Below are 21,034 nucleotides of genomic sequence, written 5' to 3'. Positions count from 1 at the left end.
CATCTATCTTTTGAACTGTTGGTAATGGGTGATCCCATGTGACGTAGACTTCATCATTTTCTATGATGCTTTTTGGCTCGTTTCCACTGTTTTTCAGCTACTTTGATACCATAATGTTTGCACAATCCCTAGTGCAACAGTCTTACCACATTATTATGCCTTTCAGTATACAGTCCTTCTGCCATTAGTATGTTACAACCAGCAACAAGGTGTGCAACTGTTTCCAATTCAGTTTTACAAAACCTACATTTGTCTGTTTCTCCCACATGCTCAATGGACTTTGTAATCCAGTGTGTAAGTAGGCCACTATCCTAGGCTGCCAAAATTAACCTTTCATCCTTTGGTTTGAATGCGCCTCTCCTTAACCATTCCTGCATTTGATCCTGATCAACATGAGGTTCTTCCAGAAGTTTTCTGTACTTGCAAGTATATTTATGCATTTTCCACATTTCTTGCCTTCTCATCTGATCCTTTACCTTATATTCTTTCTTATGTTTTTGGCACATTCAGTTGCTGTCTGATTTTTATCCACGTCTGGTTTGATTTCCATTCCTGCTTGATGCTGATATGCTTCTGCTAGACTAAGCAGGGAAGTCATCTTAGATTTATTCTCCTCATGTTTCAAAACTTTCACTATGTTTGGGGTCTTGTGAGGTCAGCAGATATGTGTGCGGTCATGACTGCAGATCTATACAGGTAATCATTTTCAAGGAGGCCCATACCTCCTTCAGAACAGGGAATATATAATCTTGGGATGCATTGTTTTTTATAAATCATTTGATTAGCATGAAACATCCTTCTTGTTTCCTATCTAATCTGTCCAATACATTTTGGGGGCAGTCAGTCACTCCAAAACTGCTAAGTTAGGACAGGAAGAGCAAATTGGTTTATAGCTTGAATTTTGTTCCTAGATTTCAATGCTATTTTCAGAATGAATTTAAGTCTTCTAAAATATTCCTTACAAAGTTTTATTTGCATTTGTTCATGTTTTATTGTCGATCCTTCGTCAGTTCCCAAATATTTTTACACTCCCTCTTGCTCAAGTTCTTTTATATCACATTTTTGTCCCAAACTGGTGTTTTCTTTGGGCTGCAGTTTTCCTGCTTTAAAGGTTGCTTTTGCAGTTATCAAGACCAAATGACATTCTTATATCATCAGAAAAAGTCTTGACAACTTTCAGTTGTGCTTTCAGTTCCTCATCTGATGAGCTATATAGTTTTAAATCATCGACAAAAAGAAGATGAGAAGTCTTTACACTTTGTTGTTTTCTAGGAGCCAAATTATACCCATGGCCTAATCTGTTAAGTAGACAGCTTAATGGGTTACTGGCAAGACAGAATAGCAGCAGTGATAGAGAGTCACCCTTGAATATGCCCCATTGGAATTTTTATCCCTGGAATAATAATTTGTATCATGGTTTAATTGCAAAGTGGTCTGTCACTGTTTCATGGTCACTGTAATGTAGTCGATCAGTGTAGGGTGTACCTTATACATTTTTAAGCATGCTTTTATCCATGAATGTGGGATACTGTCAAATGCTTTTTTGTAGTCAATCTATGCCATACTTAGATTTTTCACCTTTGTACAGTTCTCCTTTATGACTTTATTTAGCAACAAATGATCCTTTGTTCCATATGACTTTCTTTTATTACCCTTTTGTTCTCTGGCCACGATTGAATTTTAAACTCTGCCTGCATCAGTTCCGGTGTATTGTTTATACATCATTGGAAGGCACGTTATTGGTTTATAATTTGTAGGATAATGTGCAGGTTCACTCTTAAGTAGGAGCATTATTTTTCCTGTTGTTAATCAGGTTGACGTCTGTTCATAGTGCGCATATAAATCATTCTTACTCATGGCTAAATCTTGGTGCAAAGAGGGAACTTTGTGGTCTTACCGTTGTTAATGTTGTTACATATGCAGTGTAGTTGCCTCTATATTGATGACTTAATTGAAAAGGTGTCATCCATCATGACAATCCCTGCACTGAGCACTTCCTGCAAATTACTGGTTGTAAGTGTTGCCAAAATCATGTCTTGTTTCATATTGTCTGGCAGTATACCTCTCAACTGTCCAGATTTTCATAGAAAGTCCAGATTTTTGCCTTATATTTTTGGTCTGTTCCTCATAAAATTTGTGATTTTCTGACAAATCACTGTGATGATCTGGTGATTGAAGTCACTAAATATGGCATACATTTAAGTTTTAGACTTCAAATCCTTCAGAAAAATGCATGTTAACACAAAAGCTATTATTCTAGCAACTTTCTAAGTTTATAAAAGCAATTATTTAAAATCTGACTGTATTTTTGGGGCATTTGTCCCCACATTTCATCAGGCTTTGTCCAGATTTCTAACACTAAGAGGATGAGAGGTATGTGACTGACAGCCTGTGCATCATCCTTTACAGTCCATAGTGGATAAGCTTCTAGCACGATTCCAATACATCAGGCTAGCATTACAGCGAAACAGTTGCTCTCTCCTTCTTCACTGGGTGATTGCCTGCTCAAGCTCCCATCTTGACAACAGTAGGATTGTTTCTTCAGCCAGCCCAGCCATGCACATCTAGGTTAGCCTGCAAGGGAGATCCAGCAGTGCCGTAGCCTCCATACTGGTAGTTCAGATAGCCTCTGACATATGTGGCATTTGGGGTACAGAAGTGGGCAGTGTTTTTTAGTAGTTCATGATTCGTATCCACGTTGACCAGTAAATGCCTAGCTGTTTTATGTCCCTGTTAGCTTCCGATGGCAACACTGCTACCTGCTTTTTCTTCTTTTCCTTATATGTTGACAATTATCCTGAGTCAGGATTTATGTTTCGCCGGGCAAGCAGATTTCACAGGCAGTGATTGGAACCCCCTTAATCACACTGTTCTTATATATATGTGTAGTCTCCATCTGTGCATATATGCATATATATATATATATATATATATATATATATATATATATATATATATATATATATATATATATATACAGAGAGAGGGAGAGAGATTATATTGGTTTACCAGGGGTAATACAGTGATTAGTACTGAACAATTTCAGGCTCAGCCCTAGTGAAACACAAAACATTTCCCAAACAAAGAAATCTAAGCAGTAACAGAGTCGTCTGACTTAGTTACAGAGACAGACTGTGTAAGTTCTAGTGAAATAGCAGAGTGCAGTGTACAATGTATGCAGATGTTTATAAAGTGAATCATATTCAGTAAATATGAGAGAAGAGAAGGCCTTGAAAAGGAGACAGGAATAATGTGCTTGGTGGTATGTCTTGTGTTGAAGCAGAAGCATTTGACGTGGATGGAAAGTGCATTTTCTGTTGCATTCTGAATTTGGAAAAGGGTTGATTTCCTTTAGATCAATTAGGAAGGCTTGGTAAAGAGTAATTGCCTGAGAGGAGAAAGCATGTGTAGTGTTGTGGATTTTGGTTCTAGGGGTGATGAGAGTTGGTGTGGTTTATGAGTAGTGTCTCAGTTTGTATGAGGAGATTTTTTATTATGTCTAGTTGTAAGGGACATAAATGTGTGGAGTTGTAGTAGTTTGAAGAACTGGAATCATAACAGTAGGTTAGATCTTTGTTTTAATGGCAGCCATTTGACTTTTTCTAGGGTGATATAGTGATGCTGACAAAGAGGTGAGTTTGTAATGAATTGGCAGATGCTTAGAGATTGCTTGGAGTGTGGTGATACTTTTCTTGAAGGCAGAAGTGAAAATGGAAAGTCCATATTAAAGATGAGAAAGAATAACTCCTTTCCCAGTGGCTGCTCTAGCTGGTTGGGATAGAAAAGGGAAGAGGAGGCCCAGAAGGAGGAAATTTATTTTGGCTCTCACGCTATGCAGAAATGGAAATTTAGCAACTGATCAAGCCATAATCCTAAGTATTTGAAGGTGGACGTAGTTTCTGTTAAATGGATGTGTAAGTCAAAGATGTCGAGGAGTCAGGTGTTTGGTGAATTTTCTGTGGAGTTCCAAAAATCATAGTTTCAGTCTTGGTGGGATTGAGAAGTAGTTTATGGTTTATGAGCCATTTGTGGAGCTCATGTAAGTCAGAATGGAGTTGGGATTGAATGCTGGTGTGACAGTGACCTGATCATGAAATTACTATGTCATCAGCATAGAGAATGAGTGGAAGATGTTGGAGGTCACCAGGAAGTTTGTTAAGGAATACTGAGAAGAGAAGGGGGACAACAATGGACTCTTGTGGTATGCATTTGATAATAGGTACAGATTCAGACTGGGAGGATCCTATTTTAACTTTGAAGTGTCTGTCATTGAGGAAGTTTTTAAAGTAGAAAGTGCCATCTGGACTGATACCAGTTTCATTTAGTTTGTTTTGGAGAAAACATTGTTGAATGAGACTAAATACCTTTGTCAGGTCTATGAATAGGGTACTTGTTAGAATGTCTCTATTAGTGTTTTGCAAGATATCATCAGTTAGGGACCAACAAATTGTCATAGTACTTTGTCCATGTTTATTGGAACAGAGCAAATGGTACTGCTGGATATAGACACAGAATTGTGTGTAGACTATCTTTTCTAAAAGTTTGCCCAAAATGGGGAGAATGAATATTGGATGAAAGTGAGAGGTATCTTTTGGTTTGGTTTGGTTTGCTTTGGGAGGGGTATAATTTGAACAGTTTTCCAGATATGTGTCATGATGTTTTGGGTGAGAAAAAAATTATATATATATATATATATATATATATATATATATATATATATATATATATATATCTACATATACATGTGTGTGTGTGTGTGTGTGTACGGAATCTTGAAATCCTAAAACCTAGAAATTCATATGGTCGAGACCATATGATCGAAGTTTTAGAACTTCAAAATTCTGAATGGATATCTGCATACAGCACGGAATGGGAGATTTCCCTTTTCCTTGCTGTAGTGTGATCTTGGATTTGGTATATTTAAGTAGCGGGGTGTGGGGGGTGCAGGGGGGGCTTACCCCCCTGCAGAAATGTTTAAAGAGTTGTTTTTTGTTTTACTTCAGATTTGTTTCAGAATTTCGATATTCTGAAACATCGATCATATGGTCTCAATCATATGACATTCAATGTTTCAGAATTTCAGGATTCTGAAGTGACTTTCTCTCTCTCTCTCTCTATATATATATATATATGTATATATATATATATATATATATATATATATATATATATATATATATATATGTGAGAGGAATACATAGATGATGTCTGCAGTAATATATGAAACAGAGATGTATGTTGTCAGATCTGGGAGTGCTGTCAGTTGTAATATTTTCAAGTAGAATGCATCTTTGGAACACATGCATTTGCAGACCACTGTAGTGCCTCCACTGTGAGGTCCTCCCTGGTGAGATCTGACCACAAATTGGTATCATTTGAAATAGCTATCACACCTGATCTCCCCCAGCAGCAACTAAACTAAAAACCTTCTCTAAAGATTATGACCTTTTACGTTAAGGTATAAATAGCTTCACTGCACCTTCTCCCCTCAGATGGAATGGCAACTATGCTCAGCTTTACACCAATGCTTTATATAAACACCTGTATACCTGCATTGACTTGGCTGTAAATGATAGGAAGCTCCTCAAAGAAGAGCAAAACTGCCTGGTGGACAACTGTCGTTAACAGGTGTTACAATAAGAGGAAGAAATTGCTGTCTAAGAGTAAGAGGGAGCGAACCCTTCTAAACTGGAAATACTCCCTTCTCATCTTAAACAAGCAAATAAGACTTCTTGTGAATTCCTCCAAAGCAAACTACGAGTCCAAATTAGCTTCCTCAACAAAGAACAACAACAAGGAATTCTATAGTTGCATCCGGAACCTAAAAGGAAAGGCCCAGATGTGCGCCAAAATAGTTGTTAATGATACCACATATACTGAGCCTGTGAACATAGCTAACCTATTGGCTGACAGGTTTTGTGAAAACTTCACTCCCCTATCCCCACCACACATACCCCATGACATCCCTACCACCTATCCCCTACCTTGTATCTCTAAAGAGCAGGTCATAAATGCCCTCTCTAAGGCCAAAAACACAGCATCTATGGTAGCTGATAACATCCTAAACTGTGTCCTACATGGGTTCCAACATGAATTAGCAACACCATTAGGTACAGTTATCACTCATAGTCTAAATACCAGATTTGCACCAGCTAAATGGAAAACAGCCATCGTTATTCCCATGCACAAAGGTGGTGCTTCCACTGACCTAGGAACTATAGACTTATTAGCCTGACTAGCCTTATCTGCAAGACCACGGAACAAATCAACATGGACCTTATAAACAAAGATATAGGTAATCTCCAAACACTTGGCCCTACTCATTTAGCATTTGACAAAGGGAGATCATGCCTGTTAAACCTGGTGAACTTCTTCGGGACAGGCACCAAGGCCCTGGATGAAGGGAAATCTGTGCATACAGCCTACCTGGACTTAGCCAAGGCATTTGACACTATCCCCCACTTGGGTATCACTGACAAACTCACCCAACTAGGCATAAACCCTTATATTGTTAGATGGGATGCTACCTGGCTTTGTCAAAATAGGGGAATCCACCTCCAATGGCAGACCTGTAACCAGTGGTTCCTAGGATTCAGTCCTGGGACCTCTACTATTTAGAATCTATGTCTCCGAAGTACAAGCAAAACCTAAAGGTCTGTGGCTGACAAAGTTTGCTGATGACTGAAAACAGGGAGCAGTCATAGAATCTCCAAATGATGCCAACATCCTACAAGAGGGTCTTACACAAACAAATGATTGGTGCCAAAGTCATGGCCTTAAACTCAGGGCAAAAAAATGTATTATCATTTCTTTTGGTAAAAGCGATGTTCCTACTAATTACCACATCAATAGCAACACCTTAAGTACACACTCAGTGGTGAGAGACCTGGGCACACAAGCTAACACAAACTTACCTTTGACCACCATGTCTCCACAGTGGTAAGAAGACAATTCAGTATTGCTCTTCTCATAAGTAAGGGCATTGCCTCCAGAAAAAAAGAAGTTATAACTTCTCTGTACTCTTCCCTCATCAAGCCAGTAATTGAGTACAATGCCCCTTTTGGCATGTTTCCAAGCACCTGCAGCAATTGGAGAAACCACAAAGGTTCCTCACAAGGAAAATCCAAGGTCTTCAGCATCTGTCCTATGGAGATCATCTGAAATCATTCTAACTTTGTTCTGTTTCATACAGACTACTCAGAGGTGATCTCTGCCTTGCCTACAAGGCAATCTCTGACCCTGCTTTATTGGAAATGCTGCATATCCATAAGTCAAATGGTACATGGGTTACTCGCTCTAAAGACCTTAACCTGGTATGTGACATTAATAAAACCTACTCAAGGGATTTGTCTCCCAGAGGTTACCACACCTTCGGAACAGACTCCCACTTCATATCAAACAGAGTACCTATTTGGCCCTCTTCAAACAAAGTCTGGACGGTTGGATGGGTGACCGTAAATTCACCCCAACAGTTCCATCTATGTCCCTCTTTGACAGGGGCAATAGGCACTGATCATGGAAATAAGGGTAAGAACTTTGCAAGGCTTGAAAGGGCCCTGGGGCCATTAGCCTAGTAACTTCCTGTGATGCTATGATCCTATGAAGGGTGGTGGGGTGGGAAATGCATGATCTGTGGGAAGTGCAAAGTTTATTGATGGAAGATTGGTAAATTCTTTAAGGACAAAACAGTGTAAGAAACTTCTCTGTGTGGAAGATTTTCAGTCCATATATTTCTAGTTAATCACTGTATATTAAGCAGATCAGACAATAGTAGTAGAAGTAGCGAACATAAACTCGTCTTAAGTCAAAACAAAACAAAAAGTAATAATAGAAAATATATAATTGTACAGCATTAGTAAGTATTCGAAAGTAATCCAAGCAAGGCAGGCAGTCTGTTTCCAGTCGAAAATCCTTTATTAAGTACACAGACAAGCGATCCAAGTAAAACAAAAATAGAGTAATAATTTCCTCACAAGCTTTCTAAATATTTATTTTCTAAATACTTTTTATCAGGCATGGAAGTGGTTTATTGTGCTGTAAAACGAAGTGTTATTGGTACACATGTTAAATTCACATCCCTTCTCCATCAGTGTGACATTCGAGCTGGTCCTGCCCTACCTAGTAGCTGCCATAATAATAATATATAACCCTTATGTACTTTAAATAAAATTTATAATGATGTGGTATCTCTTATTTAACCAAATTATTAAGTAAGTAGATTATTAAGTCTGTGATTTTATCCAAGACAATATACTACATGGCTGGAAATATATCAACCTTAGTTCATTTGGCAATCAAAAAATATATATAAATATATACATATACATTTTGCATGTAAAAATCAATTTCTATTTTCATAACCTATTGTTAACAAAGATTGCTTTTGTCCTTCTAGACTTCTTCAGGTCTGTGTACAAGAACCCTAAAAACCTATATAATTGTATAATTAGTTAGTATTGTTATTACACATCATTTTGAATAAAGTGGAAAAAAGACTGAAGCACCTTCACTCAACCTCCCCAGTAGAAAAATGTTAAGTAATTCCACAGAAATAATAAATGCAAAAATAGCTGCATCCTGCCATACACTTTGGATTATCACAGTATCAAAAATATTATTGAAGAAAACTGGGACATTGTCACAGGAAACCCTTTTCTGATTAACATCTTAGGTGAAGCCCCATCATTTGTTTATAGGAAGGCCAGGAACATTAGAAGTTTTGCTGAATTTAAACCTAGACCATGTGAGAAAAGCACTAAAAGATGTGAAACTAATTGTACATTTTGTATATTTATACAGCAAGGTGATAGTTTTATTGCCCTTATTTAAATAAGATCATTAAAACCAGTGAAGGGGTGACTGTAACACTAAAAAAGCAAATTACAAGGCTCAGTGCAATGAATGTGATGCATTCTATGTGGGCAAGACTGTAAATAAACTCAAGCGTAGGATTTCATGTCATCTGTCAGAAATCCGCTCTGGATGTAAAAATAATGCACTAACCAATCACCTTTCTCTTCATAAAAGACACACAGGTTTTAAGTTCCAGATCCTGGATCGCATAGACATGGGTGATCTTGAAGGAGACATCCCGAATATTCTGGAGAAACATGAACTCATGTGGCAATTAAAGCTGAACTCTTTTAGGAAGCCTGGACTAAACTACTATTGTTCAATTAAAAGTGCACTGGAACTTAGAAAATTGCCACATTGTTTACATGATTAATTGTATTTTATTTTATTTTATTCTACAAATTGGTTTTAAATACCATTTTAAATCAGTTGAAATTGAAATTTAAGTGTATATTTTGTTTCCATCATCATACATACATTTTTTTCTTATTTTTATTTTTTCTGGTTCTTTTTTCCACTTTATTCAAAATGATGTGTAATAACAATACTAACTAATTATACAATTATATAGGTTTTTAGGGTTCTTGTACACAGACCTGAAGAAGTCTAGAAGGACGAAAGCAATCTTTGTTAACAATAGGTTATGAAAATAGAAATTGATTTTTACATGCAAAATGTATATGTATATATTTATATATATTTTTTGATTGCCAAATGAACTAAGGTTGATATATTTCCAGCCATGTAGTATATTGTCTTGGATAAAATCACAGACTTAATAATCTACTTACTTAATAATTTGGTTAAATAAGAGGTACCACATCATTATAAATTTTATTTAAAGTACATAAGGGTTATATATTATTATTACAGCTACTAGGTAGGGCAGGACCAGCTCTAATGTCACACTGATGGGGGAAGAGATGTGAATTTAACATGTGTACCAATAACACTTCGTTTTACAGCACAATAAACCACTCCCATGCCTGATAAAAAGTATATATATATTTAGAAAGCTTGTGAGGAAATTATTACTCTATTTTTGTTTTACTTGGATCGCTTGTCTGTGTACTTAATAAAGGATTTTCGACTGGAAACAGACTGCCTGCCTTGCTTGGATTATTTTCAAATACTTAGTAATGCTTTACAATTATATATTTTCTATTATTACTTTTTGTTTTGTTTTGACTTGACAGGTTTACATTCGCTACTTCTACTACTATTGTCTGATCTGTTTAATATGCAGTGATTAACTAGAAATATATGGACTGAAAATCTTCCACACAGAGAAGTTTCTTACACTCTTTTGTTTTTGGACCCACTACACTGTAGTGGGCTGTTTTGAGACTTTGGGGATACCACGGAGATTACTTGTAAATTCTTTAAGGAAGATGTCTGGAGAACCATTTACTGTGCCACATTGAATGGTTTTTGTACAAATAGTTGCATGAGGTTTTCTTCCTGTACGAAGGTAATCTTCTTTCCAAAAGTGTTTTGGGGAATGTAAGAGTGCAGTTTTTGGAGATTTCTTTTATGTCTTCTGATGTTCATCTCTGAGTCTGCTGCTGTTCATACTGGTGATGGACTACTTAGCAGAATGGTCAGAGGGGACAGATCAACAAAGTTGCTGTATGCAGGCAATCTGGCTTTACAGGCAGACTCTGAGTAAAAACTCCAGCAAACGATAGGGAAATAGAATGCAAAACTGAAGAAACATGGGAGGAAACTAAGTACAGATAAGACAGTGGTAATGGCAGCAAACTAGGGAAATCAGAAGAAGCTGAGAATCAAAATAGAAGGAAAAATAGTGGAACAGGTTAACAGCTTCAAGTGTTTGGGAGGGGTGGTTCAGGAGAAGGGAAGTCTGAATGAAGAGGTCAAAGCTAGAATCAGAGGGGCTGCAGCCAACTGGCGTAGAGTGTCAGGTGTACTCTATGACAAAAGAATACCAAAGAGGATGAAAAATAAGGTGTTGAAAACAGTGGTGCAACCAGTACTACTGTATGGTACAGAATTCTGGGCAGTAATGACACAGCAGGTGAGAAAGCTAGAAGTGATAGAAATGACATGCCTGAGAATGATGGTAAGGTGTACACTGGTGGGACAAAGAAATGAGGACATAAGAGCAGAAGCCAAAGTAGCTCCAATTGGAGAAAAAGATCAAGGAGAACAGATTACGGTGCTTCTGATACATATGCAGAAAAGAAGAAGACAATCTGGTGAAGAAGATTTGGGACAAGAAGAAGGTAAGAGGAAACAAGGGCATCCAGCAAAGAGGTGGATGGATTGTGTGAGAGAAGATCTACAACAGTCAGGCATGAATGTCAAAGAAGGCAGGAGTGTGGCATTGAATTGAGAGAGATGTGACAGTTAACACAACACCCCAACCCTGTGTAGAAGGGAAAGAAAAGTGTTGATGATGATGGTGATGGACTTCTAGGTTATGTAAGGCTATAAATGAAGCATGATTGTCAGTTGTGGGGAATCTGTTTCCATTTTTGTCACTATTCATCCCTCAGAGTAAGAAGATGTTTGAGTTCAATAAATAGTTATTCAGTTTTGTTGCATTTATAACGTCTGTCTATAAACTGGGAAAATTGTCTTACAGCTGGTTAGGTTATGGCTGCTGTATTAGGGTCATATAAGGAGAGCAGATGGTTCCAGCTGTGAGATGTGAAAAGGTTTTTGCATTTGTCAGTATTAATGCTACACTAGTTGCTGAAGGCTTTTAATATTAGTGGCAGTTTTATAGGATGGTTGATAACTGTAAAGGTGACTGGGCAGTGGTTGCTTAGTGATGGTGGCATAATGTTTATGTTGGTGATGTAGTTTGGCATGTTTGCAATAATCAGTTCAAGTATGGAGGATCTGAGGTTAGGGCTTGTTGGTTCTTTTATGAGTTGAAGGAGATCTGGGTCTGCTAGGATAGTACTTATGTCGAATGAAAGAAGGCTAAGATAATAAGGGCTGAAGTCATCTAGAATGAGTATGGTATCCTTTTGAGGACAATTATTAAAGATGTTAATAAGAGAATTGGAATTATTTAGGGAAAAAGGGGTGGTAGGTAGGTTGTAACAATCAGGAGTGGTTTGCCTCTGAATTGGAAATTTTAAGAGAATCCAATTAGGACTGGAGTCTTGACAATGAGTTTCCCCTGGGCAATGACTTTTGGATTGAGGCTATTTTTGTACATAATTAAAGATCCTCCACCAGAATGACTACCTTGTATGGCATAGCTGACATACTTGCAGGTGGTTAGAAAGTGTTAGAAGTTGATGAAGTCTTGTTTGACCCAGGATTTTGTGACTATTAGAATGTCTGGGCTCTGCTAAGAAATAAAAGCACTTATCTGGTCTAGTTTGTTTTAATGCTATGAACACTGAGGAGGACACAGGCCAGTGAAGGAAGTGACTAGTTCTGCACTTGAGGAAAGGGAGTTGTTGGATCTGGCTTGGGCTGGGTTCAGCGTTACTCAAAAAGAGTATAAAGATTATGGAGGATAGTCTGAAGGAGGTCCTTGCTGTTTTTAAGGAGAATGAAACATGTTTCTAAGTCTTTCTAATTATATAGAAAAGTGATCCTATGTGTGGTGGGTTTGGTTTGATTTCTGGATGATGGGGGTGGTGGTGGTGGTGTTGTTGTTATGGAAATAGTGGTAATACATGGTGATGTGAGTACTGGTTGAGTAAGTGTTTTATGAAGATGTTTGGAATTGGTTGGAGTAGTTGAGGGAGGTGAAGAGGAAAGGAGGAGAAAGCTGAACAGAGTACATTGTGACAGGGTGATCATTTTAATTTGTGGATTTCTGTTGTGTTTGTATAGGAAGGTGGTGGGCAGCACTGGTCAGAAGCTTACACTAAAGCCCTGTACAATCAGTTGCATAAGTGTATAAACTCAGCTGTACCAGACAGAATCAAAGCCACAGCCCCAATTAAAATCAAGCTGCCATAGTGGACTTCCAGCATCAACAAACTCTACAATAAATGCAAAAAGTTGCTGTCCAAGAAAACAAAGGCAAGGACTCAACAATGGAAAAGCACTCTCCTCAGCCTTAACAGGCAAATAAGACAACTTGTGAAATCATCCAAGAGCTCATTTAAGAGAAAACTAGCAAGTACTGCCAAGGATAACTATAAGACCTTTTACAGCTATTTACATAACCTAAAGGGTAGGACCCAAGCATGTGCAGAACTGGTGGCTAAAGGTATCACACACACTGACCCCACAGAAATAGCAAACCTGTTAGCAGATAGGTTTGGTGAAAATTTCACTCCCTTATCCTCTCCTAACTTACAACAAACCCTTCCCCAAACTTCCCCCACCTTACATATCTGAAAAGCAAGTCCTCAAGCCCTGTCCAAGGCAAAGAACATGGCCTCTATGGGCCCAGATGACATCCCAGGCTGTCTTCTAAATAGGCTAAAACATGAACTAGCATCACCATTAAGTGCCATTTTCAATCATAGACTAACCACAGGGTTTGTTCCTCTGGAATGGAGAACAGCTACAGTTATTTCCCTCCACAAACATGGCCTAGCAACAGACCCAGATAAGTACAGACCCATAATCCTGACCAGCCTCATCTGTAAGGCCATGAAATGTATCATTATGGACCTCATAAATAAAGACATAGGTGACCTACAAACCTTGGACCCTACCCAATTTAGCTTTGTGAAGGGCAGATCCTGCCTGTTAAATCTGGTTGGTTTCTTTAAAAGTGTGACCATGGCCATTGATGGCCAAATCTGTCCACACAGCATACCTCGAAAGGCTTTCAACACAGTCCCAGATTCAGGCATTATCAATAAACTTAGCAAACTGAATGTAAACCCCTTTGTTGTAAGATGGGTTGCCAATTGGCTCACAAACCAGACACACACTATCAAAGTGGGTGACTCCACATCAACCAGCAGACCTGTTACCAGCGAGGGTGCCACAGGGATCAGTGCTGCCCCCTCTACTGTTTGGTATGTACTTCATAGAAGTTCTGGTCAAAACTAGAGGGTTGTGGCTGACAAAGTTTGAAGATGACTGCAAACTAGGTGCAATCATTGCATCCCCAAATGATGTTAATGTACTTCAGGATGATCTCACACAGACCAACAACTGGTGTGTTAGTCACGGTCTCAAACTGAATGCAAAGAAATGCATCATTATTCCCTTCAGCAGAAACAATGTCCCTTCACACTATCAAATCAATAACAATACCCTAAGTACCCATGAAGTGGTAAGGGACCTGGGATCACACGTTGGCAGAGACCTTAACTCCGATCACCACATGTCTACCATTGTAAGGAAAGCTTTCCATGCAGCTCACTTGATTAGCAAAGGCATTGCCTCAAGAGCAAAAAAAGTTATAATCCCCCTATACTTGGCAGTTATCCAGCCCATAATTGAGTGTAACATCCCATTTGGTATGTACTATACTTAGCATCTACAGCAATTAGGGGGACCTCAGAGGTTTCTAACAAAGAAGATCAAGGGACTCCAGCATGTGCCATACATGGACCAGCTAAAATCCCTGTCACTATACTCCATATTAAATAGACTTTTTAGGGGAGACTTATACCTGGCCTACAGAGCAACCCAAGACCCAGACGTAATGAACTTACTGCATATTCATAAATTAAACGGTTCTAGGGTAAATGTTCCAGGGACATAAATATGGCCTGCAACTTAAATAGGACATGCTGGAGGGACAGATTTATCTCCCAGTGACTGCTATGTCTTTGGAACAGGCTACCAATTCATGTGAAACAGAACATCTCTTTGACACTGTTCAAGAGGAACCTGGATGAGTGGATGGGGCACCATAAATTCTTACCAGGGATTGCACCCACAACCCTCCTGGACATGGGCAGTCATCACTAAATGCAATCTTGGGTATTGACTAGTACTTCTATGGTATTACATTGGGTTGAAACAGCTAGACTTAAAATGACCTCCTGGTTGGTTTTGTAGTAATCTCCTATAATCCTATGGTCCTATATACTTCTAATGCCTGCTTTTGGCTTAAGAATTGGATGGCATAGTACTCTTAAAAATGCTATCAATTTCTAACCAAAAGAAACAGATCTGTTTAAAAGTAGTACATGGTAGAGCCGGTTAGATTAAGTACAGAATGAACTGGAGCAGTTATGTAAATTGTAACTGCTCTGTGTAGATAGTTAACTTATGAACCAAGCTTTCTGAAGTATAATTGCAATACAAGTAGTTTGGGACAATAAACAAAGGATTTAAAAACATCTTGGAATTATTTATACTGTGGTTAATTCATCAGAGTATTGTTACTACAATTAAATTTGCTTTTATTTATACTGTAGTTAACTGATCAAATGATTTTCATTAGGCTATTCTACATGGACCCAAATACACATTAATAAGTAACTTCTGAAGATACATACATTCTGTTTTTTTCCCATTTCTTCTTTTTGAAGGCACATTGGGTCTAACATTTGCTTTCTGTCACTAAATCACATTTAAGGCTAATCTGTGTTTATTGACTCTTCAACAGTATTCAGTAAGCACTAGCAGCATTATTTGTTAACATGTCTGTGTTATCAAGCATTTTTCAACTCAAAATGCTGTTTCAGTTGCATCAGATTTTGAGAGAGAGAGAGAGAGAGAGAGAGAGAAATTAGCGTTACAGGTGGACCTACTAAGAAGAGGGGGGGGGGGGGGGGGGTGAGTACAGCGCGGCTGCATCCAGGCAACGGTGTGGCAGCGCTGGCCAACCACAGGCGGGTCCTGAGCTGGATTGTTTATAAAACACAGGACCAGCCAGGGGAACTGACAGAATAACAGCTTGGAATTCATTTAGGGAGAAACAAAAAGCGGTAAGTCGCAGCCTAAATACAGCTAGCTGGAAAGTTAGCAAAAAACAAAGCAAGTCAAATATTACAACTATTTGAAATCAAATTAAAAGCGTTTTGCTCAAGGTGGGTAAACAATACCACTGCTGCTAATTGCCATTGATTTTCTAGCCCCCCAAGATTTAAGTGCAGAGATTTACAACTTAATTTATTACGCTGTGTGGCTGTCATTCTGAGCTGGTCAATGGAATAGCTGGAAAGCATTCCTGCGTGTTGACTGAAGGAAAAGCTTGCAATCTCAATTTAGGATGATGAAGAGTGAGGTAAAGCAGGATGCCAGCCTGACTGGGAACTGCACAGTGGCAGATTACTATCAAGTCAGTTGCAGAGTGGCTGGAATCCTGAACCAGAGTACATCCGCTCCTGATGGACGGTCCATCTCCTGTTTTCACAACGAAAGCTCCCTTCTCCCGAGGAATGAGAACTTGGCCAAGGTGGAGATTGCGGTGCTGGCTACTATCTTCGTGGTGGCTATGGCGAGCAACCTCGGTGTCCTACTTGCCATGTACAGGATGAGAAAGAAAATGACCCGCATGCACATCTTCATAATGCATCTAGGGTTCACAGACCTGGTGGTTGCCCTCTTCCAGGTGCTGCCACAGATGATCTGGGAGGTTACCTACAGGTTTGTTGGTCCTGATTTCCTCTGCAGAGTCGTGAGATACATGCAGCTTCTTTGCATGTTTGCATCAACTTACATGCTTATTATGATGACAGTGGACCGTTACATAGCTGTCTGTCACCCTCTGAAGACAATCCAACAACCAAGCAAACAAGCCAACCTCATGATCGCAGTCACCTGGCTTGTTAGCGGCGCCCTGAGCATCCCTCAGATGTTTATATTTTCCCTTAAAGAAGTGAAGGAGGGTTCGTGCGTCTTTGACTGCTGGGCTACTTTTGAGTTCGATTGGGGTATCCAGGCATATATCACCTGGACCACCTTATCGATTTTTGTTATTCCAGTGGCAATCCTAATTGTCTGCTACAGCTTAATTTGCTATGAAATTTACAAAAACTTTCGGTGCAAGACACAGACAAGGAAGTCAAAGAATGGACTTCAGAACAGTCAGCTAGCTGCCTCTCGGGTTAGCAGCGTGAGGTCCATCTCCAGAGCGAAGATCAGGACAGTCAAGATGGCCTTTGTCATTGTCCTCACCTACATCGCATGCTGGACACCTTTCTTCAGTGTCCATATGTGGTCTGTATGGGATGTCAATGCACCAAAAGAAGGTATGATTTTAGAGTAATTTCTGATTGACGAATAACGGACATTTAATTTGAAATGTATGTTTAAATGGTTATAAGAATACTAAAATATTCTCCTCAGTATTTTAAAGTCTCTATAAATTATAGCAGGGGCTTTCTGAAGTAAAAAAGGTTAGTACATAGGATAGGAGTTTATGAAATCTAGCAGGAAAGCACAGTACAACTGAACAGTTGGAGCGGAGGAGGACTCACTTATATGGTGATTAGTGAGGCTGATGAGGAGTCAGGGTGGGTTTTGTGGCAAGACCAAGGCTGACCCACACCTCTCAATTGTATTTCATTATAAGGAGCATTCTTCAATCTGACTCTTAAAAAAGTGCACCTTCCTCATTGTTCCACACTGAAATTGTATGTCACACATTCATTTCTAGGTAATATGCATGGTAAATGATATCGAATCATATTAGCTCATCAAAATAACTTTTTTATAAGTTTAATTTAACATAGTTTAACCTTGGCGGGAGTTTCCTATATGGATCTGATAGTAAGCTGTTTGCAGTGCTCTACATTTTGCCCATTTAATGTTCCATATTTTGGAGATGAAAGGATGAGCGGTATAGGCGCACCTTCTGAGGTAATGCTGAAAAAAAATACACACACACACACACACACACACACACACACACATATATATATATATATATATATATATATATATATATATATATATATATATATATATATCTTGGAACCTCAACCCCAACAGTTTTAAGTAAAGCCATAATATCTTTGCAAACTGTATCAGTTATTGTTCTCTTTTGTTTCGGATTTTCCTCTCCTGTTCTTTATCTGACTGGAATATATGCCTGCCCGCTAATTTATATAACCTGTGGTCTAATCAAAATGGTTCATAATCTAGTCACCGAATTTGCCAATTCCCCTTGTATGATGAACATCAATGACATCCCATTTAATGACATATTTTCCGTCATGTCCCAAATGAAATGCAATGTAGCTCTTAACCACTTACCTCCCGAATTAGAGAAAAAGAGAAAAAAAAAATACGAAGGAAAAATGTCCCAATTTAGGGACCCTTGGTACTATTAAGTTTGAACGTTGATAGAAAAAGAGGATGTGAATTAACCTACATAAAAACTCCGATCGTGATGATTGCCAGAATTTAACGATAATTATCAGTGTTTACTAAATCCACACTAACTTTTATTTAAAAAAATCAGATTTTAGGAGGAAAGGAGGAACATTTTGCGCCAAACTAAGGGACCTCCCTAAAAACTAATAGCTGCACATTGGCGTGTAGCTTCTGCTAGGCTGTTTTGAATTCAGTCACATTTTCTGACTGTAAACCTGCTCATCAGACCCCTTGCATTTATTCATCCTTTCACCCCTACCCTCCTTATCATCTGCAACACTTCAGCGTTGCAACGGAGTCGCATCCACACCTGTAAAGCTGAGTCTACTACTAGGGTCGTCACTTGTCAGGAATTTCCCTGCCAGTCAAGGAAATCAGGGTTTCTGTCAGGAAATCAGGAATTTGACTATTGGTTAGAGTACTTGTTGATATTTTTTGGGACATTCAGATAGCTGACATTTATGAAGCTGAAGCACATTGCCAAAATGTTAACGGTTTCACTTGCATTTCTTATCATTCTGTCAGGATAGTCCTTTGTTTTAACTGGATCCTAGGTGATATGAAACTTGACCATTTGCAAGCACTTAGACTAATAAAAAGAATCCTTTTCATTATGTGTCTGAGAAGTAGTACATAGTCTTGATTTTGTTTATAATAAAAGTGAAACAATGGATCTGTCCTCCAGTTATCTTTATGTTCTTTGTGGTAAAACTGCATATGATTTTTGTCTTCAGTATAAACAATATTGCATACACTAATAAAACCCAGATTCAGAAAAATTGTAAAGTACACATTGCAACAAACACTGTACAAATATACATTCTTCTCTCTGTCCTCATTTCCACAGTATGATTTTAGATCCCAATGCGTGTCTAGTTTAATAACTTCAACAAACATACCAGTTGCTAAAACAACAGTACAAATATCTTTAAACATGTGCAGAATGTTTACACACTTCTTATCCATTGCATTTACTACTTGATTTACTGTTTAACTGCTGCTAGAATGATTATTAAAGCTGAAATAGAATTAATGCACATTTATTTATAGACATTAGTGAGGCAGTGGATGGAGCAAAGGGTGGAGTTTTAGTTTGTTTTTTGCTTTTCAGAAGATGGCAACCCTGACTGCTACTGCTAATATATGCATCTTAAGCAATGAGCTCCCCACATTGTCCACACTGTGTCTTCTAGTTCTGATCTCCTGCTTTCCTGCAGCACTTCTTAAATATAGTACACACACCGTAGATTCGCATAAAATTAGTGAATGTTTCCGCTGCATCATCCCATGTACTCCATTTCATCACATGCACTTAATTAAAAATTTTAATATATGCTTTAAAAAGAATATAAAGATCATGCATAGCTCTTAACCTTTTATTTCCAGAATTAGAGGCAAAGTAAAATAATAATAATAATAATAATAATAATAATAATAATAATAATAATAATAATCATTAGGGGAAAAGGCCTCAATGTAGAGACAGTTTTAAATACTGGTATTAATATCTCAGAACTTTTAGGAGACAAAAAAACAAAATGTTGAGCCAAAATTAGGATCCTTTCTCTTAACTGGTGTCAGTTCAGAGGAATATATGCATTTCTTTACAGAATGGGTGGTGAATGTTTGAACCATTCATACAGCTGATGACATGGGGTCCATAGTTAGTACAGAAATGTGTAAATCCTTTCTTTTCCCATATCAAGGAATGCAATGAAGTTACAACTTGAGGTTTACTTCAAATGTTTCTAATACAGGAAGATGTGGTGCCAGATATGGCCATACATTATTAAATGGCTGACAAAAGTTTTCTAGAATCAACAGGTGAAGGGAAAAGCACTCTTATTGTTGTGAATGTCATCAAAAATTGAACCAGACTTTTCTTTTCAAAATTATTTCATGAAATTTACCAAAATATAGAACAGTTTTACTGCATTTAAGATGTGTAACACCAGTATTGTTACAGCACACTTGCAGAGTAACAGTGTTTACGTTACTTGTAATTACAACATAATGTTTTTCTGGTTTGCCTTTACATTGAGTTTGATACTCAAAATAATTATTAAGGATAGGCACATTTATGCACTGATAGCTAATAGACAAGTAATTATAAATTGACTGTCAGCAACATAAGATTTACTCATGACAGGTATGATTTAGCCATTGTAATGAAGCCTGAATGGGTACCTTTTAGTAGATGGGGGTAAAACCATCATCACATTCATAATATAACACTGTTTATTAATATTATATTTCTTATATTTTTTAAAAATGACCCCATTACATGTGTATTGCCTGGAACTGGGCATTTCAGCTTCCTGTGAAAAATGGAGGCATCTTTTAAACAAACTGAACAGATTTAGGGTTCCCTACACATCTAAGCACATGGAGTACATATAATCTGTAGAGTTTATGCTATTGATGCCATAACAAGAATTGTTTTGGTTATGTTTTTAACTTTTTTTTTAATTTAAACTGCAATCTACCTTAGTTTATTATACAGGAAATCTTTGGCATTGAAAGTAAGTGTATTTTTATTACTAAACTCTTTTTCAAAGACTTGTGACTAGTGATGAAATGGTAACAGGTTTGAATTTAGGTATGTATTGAACTTAATAATTTTACCTCCATAACAGATTCCATTATCCAATGAAATAGCTTCATTTAATGGCAATTTTTAAAAATAAGGTAAACCTGTTTTAATTAATACTTCTGTTTGACCTCTGGTCTTGTTGGAGTTACTTTATTTTATTATAACCAGTAAGTGGATTGGTCCCCAGTGACACTTTTTCAGTCATGATCCAGTCACGGACAAAAGACATAAATAATGATATAGCTCTCAATGCTTCATATTGCTAGATTTGTGGTGAGACTGAATGCCTCTCACTGTCTGTCCCATCCTGAGGTGCGGAAAGTAGCCTTATTTGTAGCACTGATGACTTCTAGTGGAGGC

General features: G+C 37.9%; 1 protein-coding gene across 1 annotated transcript in view; it reads left to right on the top strand.

Annotated features, from left to right (window-relative positions):
- The first annotated feature begins 15,642 nt into the window (after positions 1 to 15,642).
- AVPR1B (arginine vasopressin receptor 1B) overlaps positions 15,643 to 21,034 on the top strand; it is a 62,628-nt gene continuing 57,236 nt past the window's right edge. Inside the window, exon 1 of the mRNA XM_044076844.1 lies at positions 15,643 to 16,955. Within this exon, the coding sequence (XP_043932779.1) occupies positions 15,974 to 16,955 (982 nt within the window). The 5' untranslated portion in view covers positions 15,643 to 15,973. The remainder of the gene's footprint in view (positions 16,956 to 21,034) is intronic.

Source organism: Protopterus annectens, chromosome 7.part0 (genome assembly GCF_019279795.1).
Source record: "Protopterus annectens isolate FY-2018-M chromosome 7.part0, PAN1.0, whole genome shotgun sequence".
Classification (NCBI taxonomy): Eukaryota; Metazoa; Chordata; order Ceratodontiformes; family Protopteridae; genus Protopterus; species Protopterus annectens.
The sequence above is the reverse complement of the archived record's forward strand: the minus strand, read 5'-3'. Positions and strand labels throughout refer to the sequence as shown.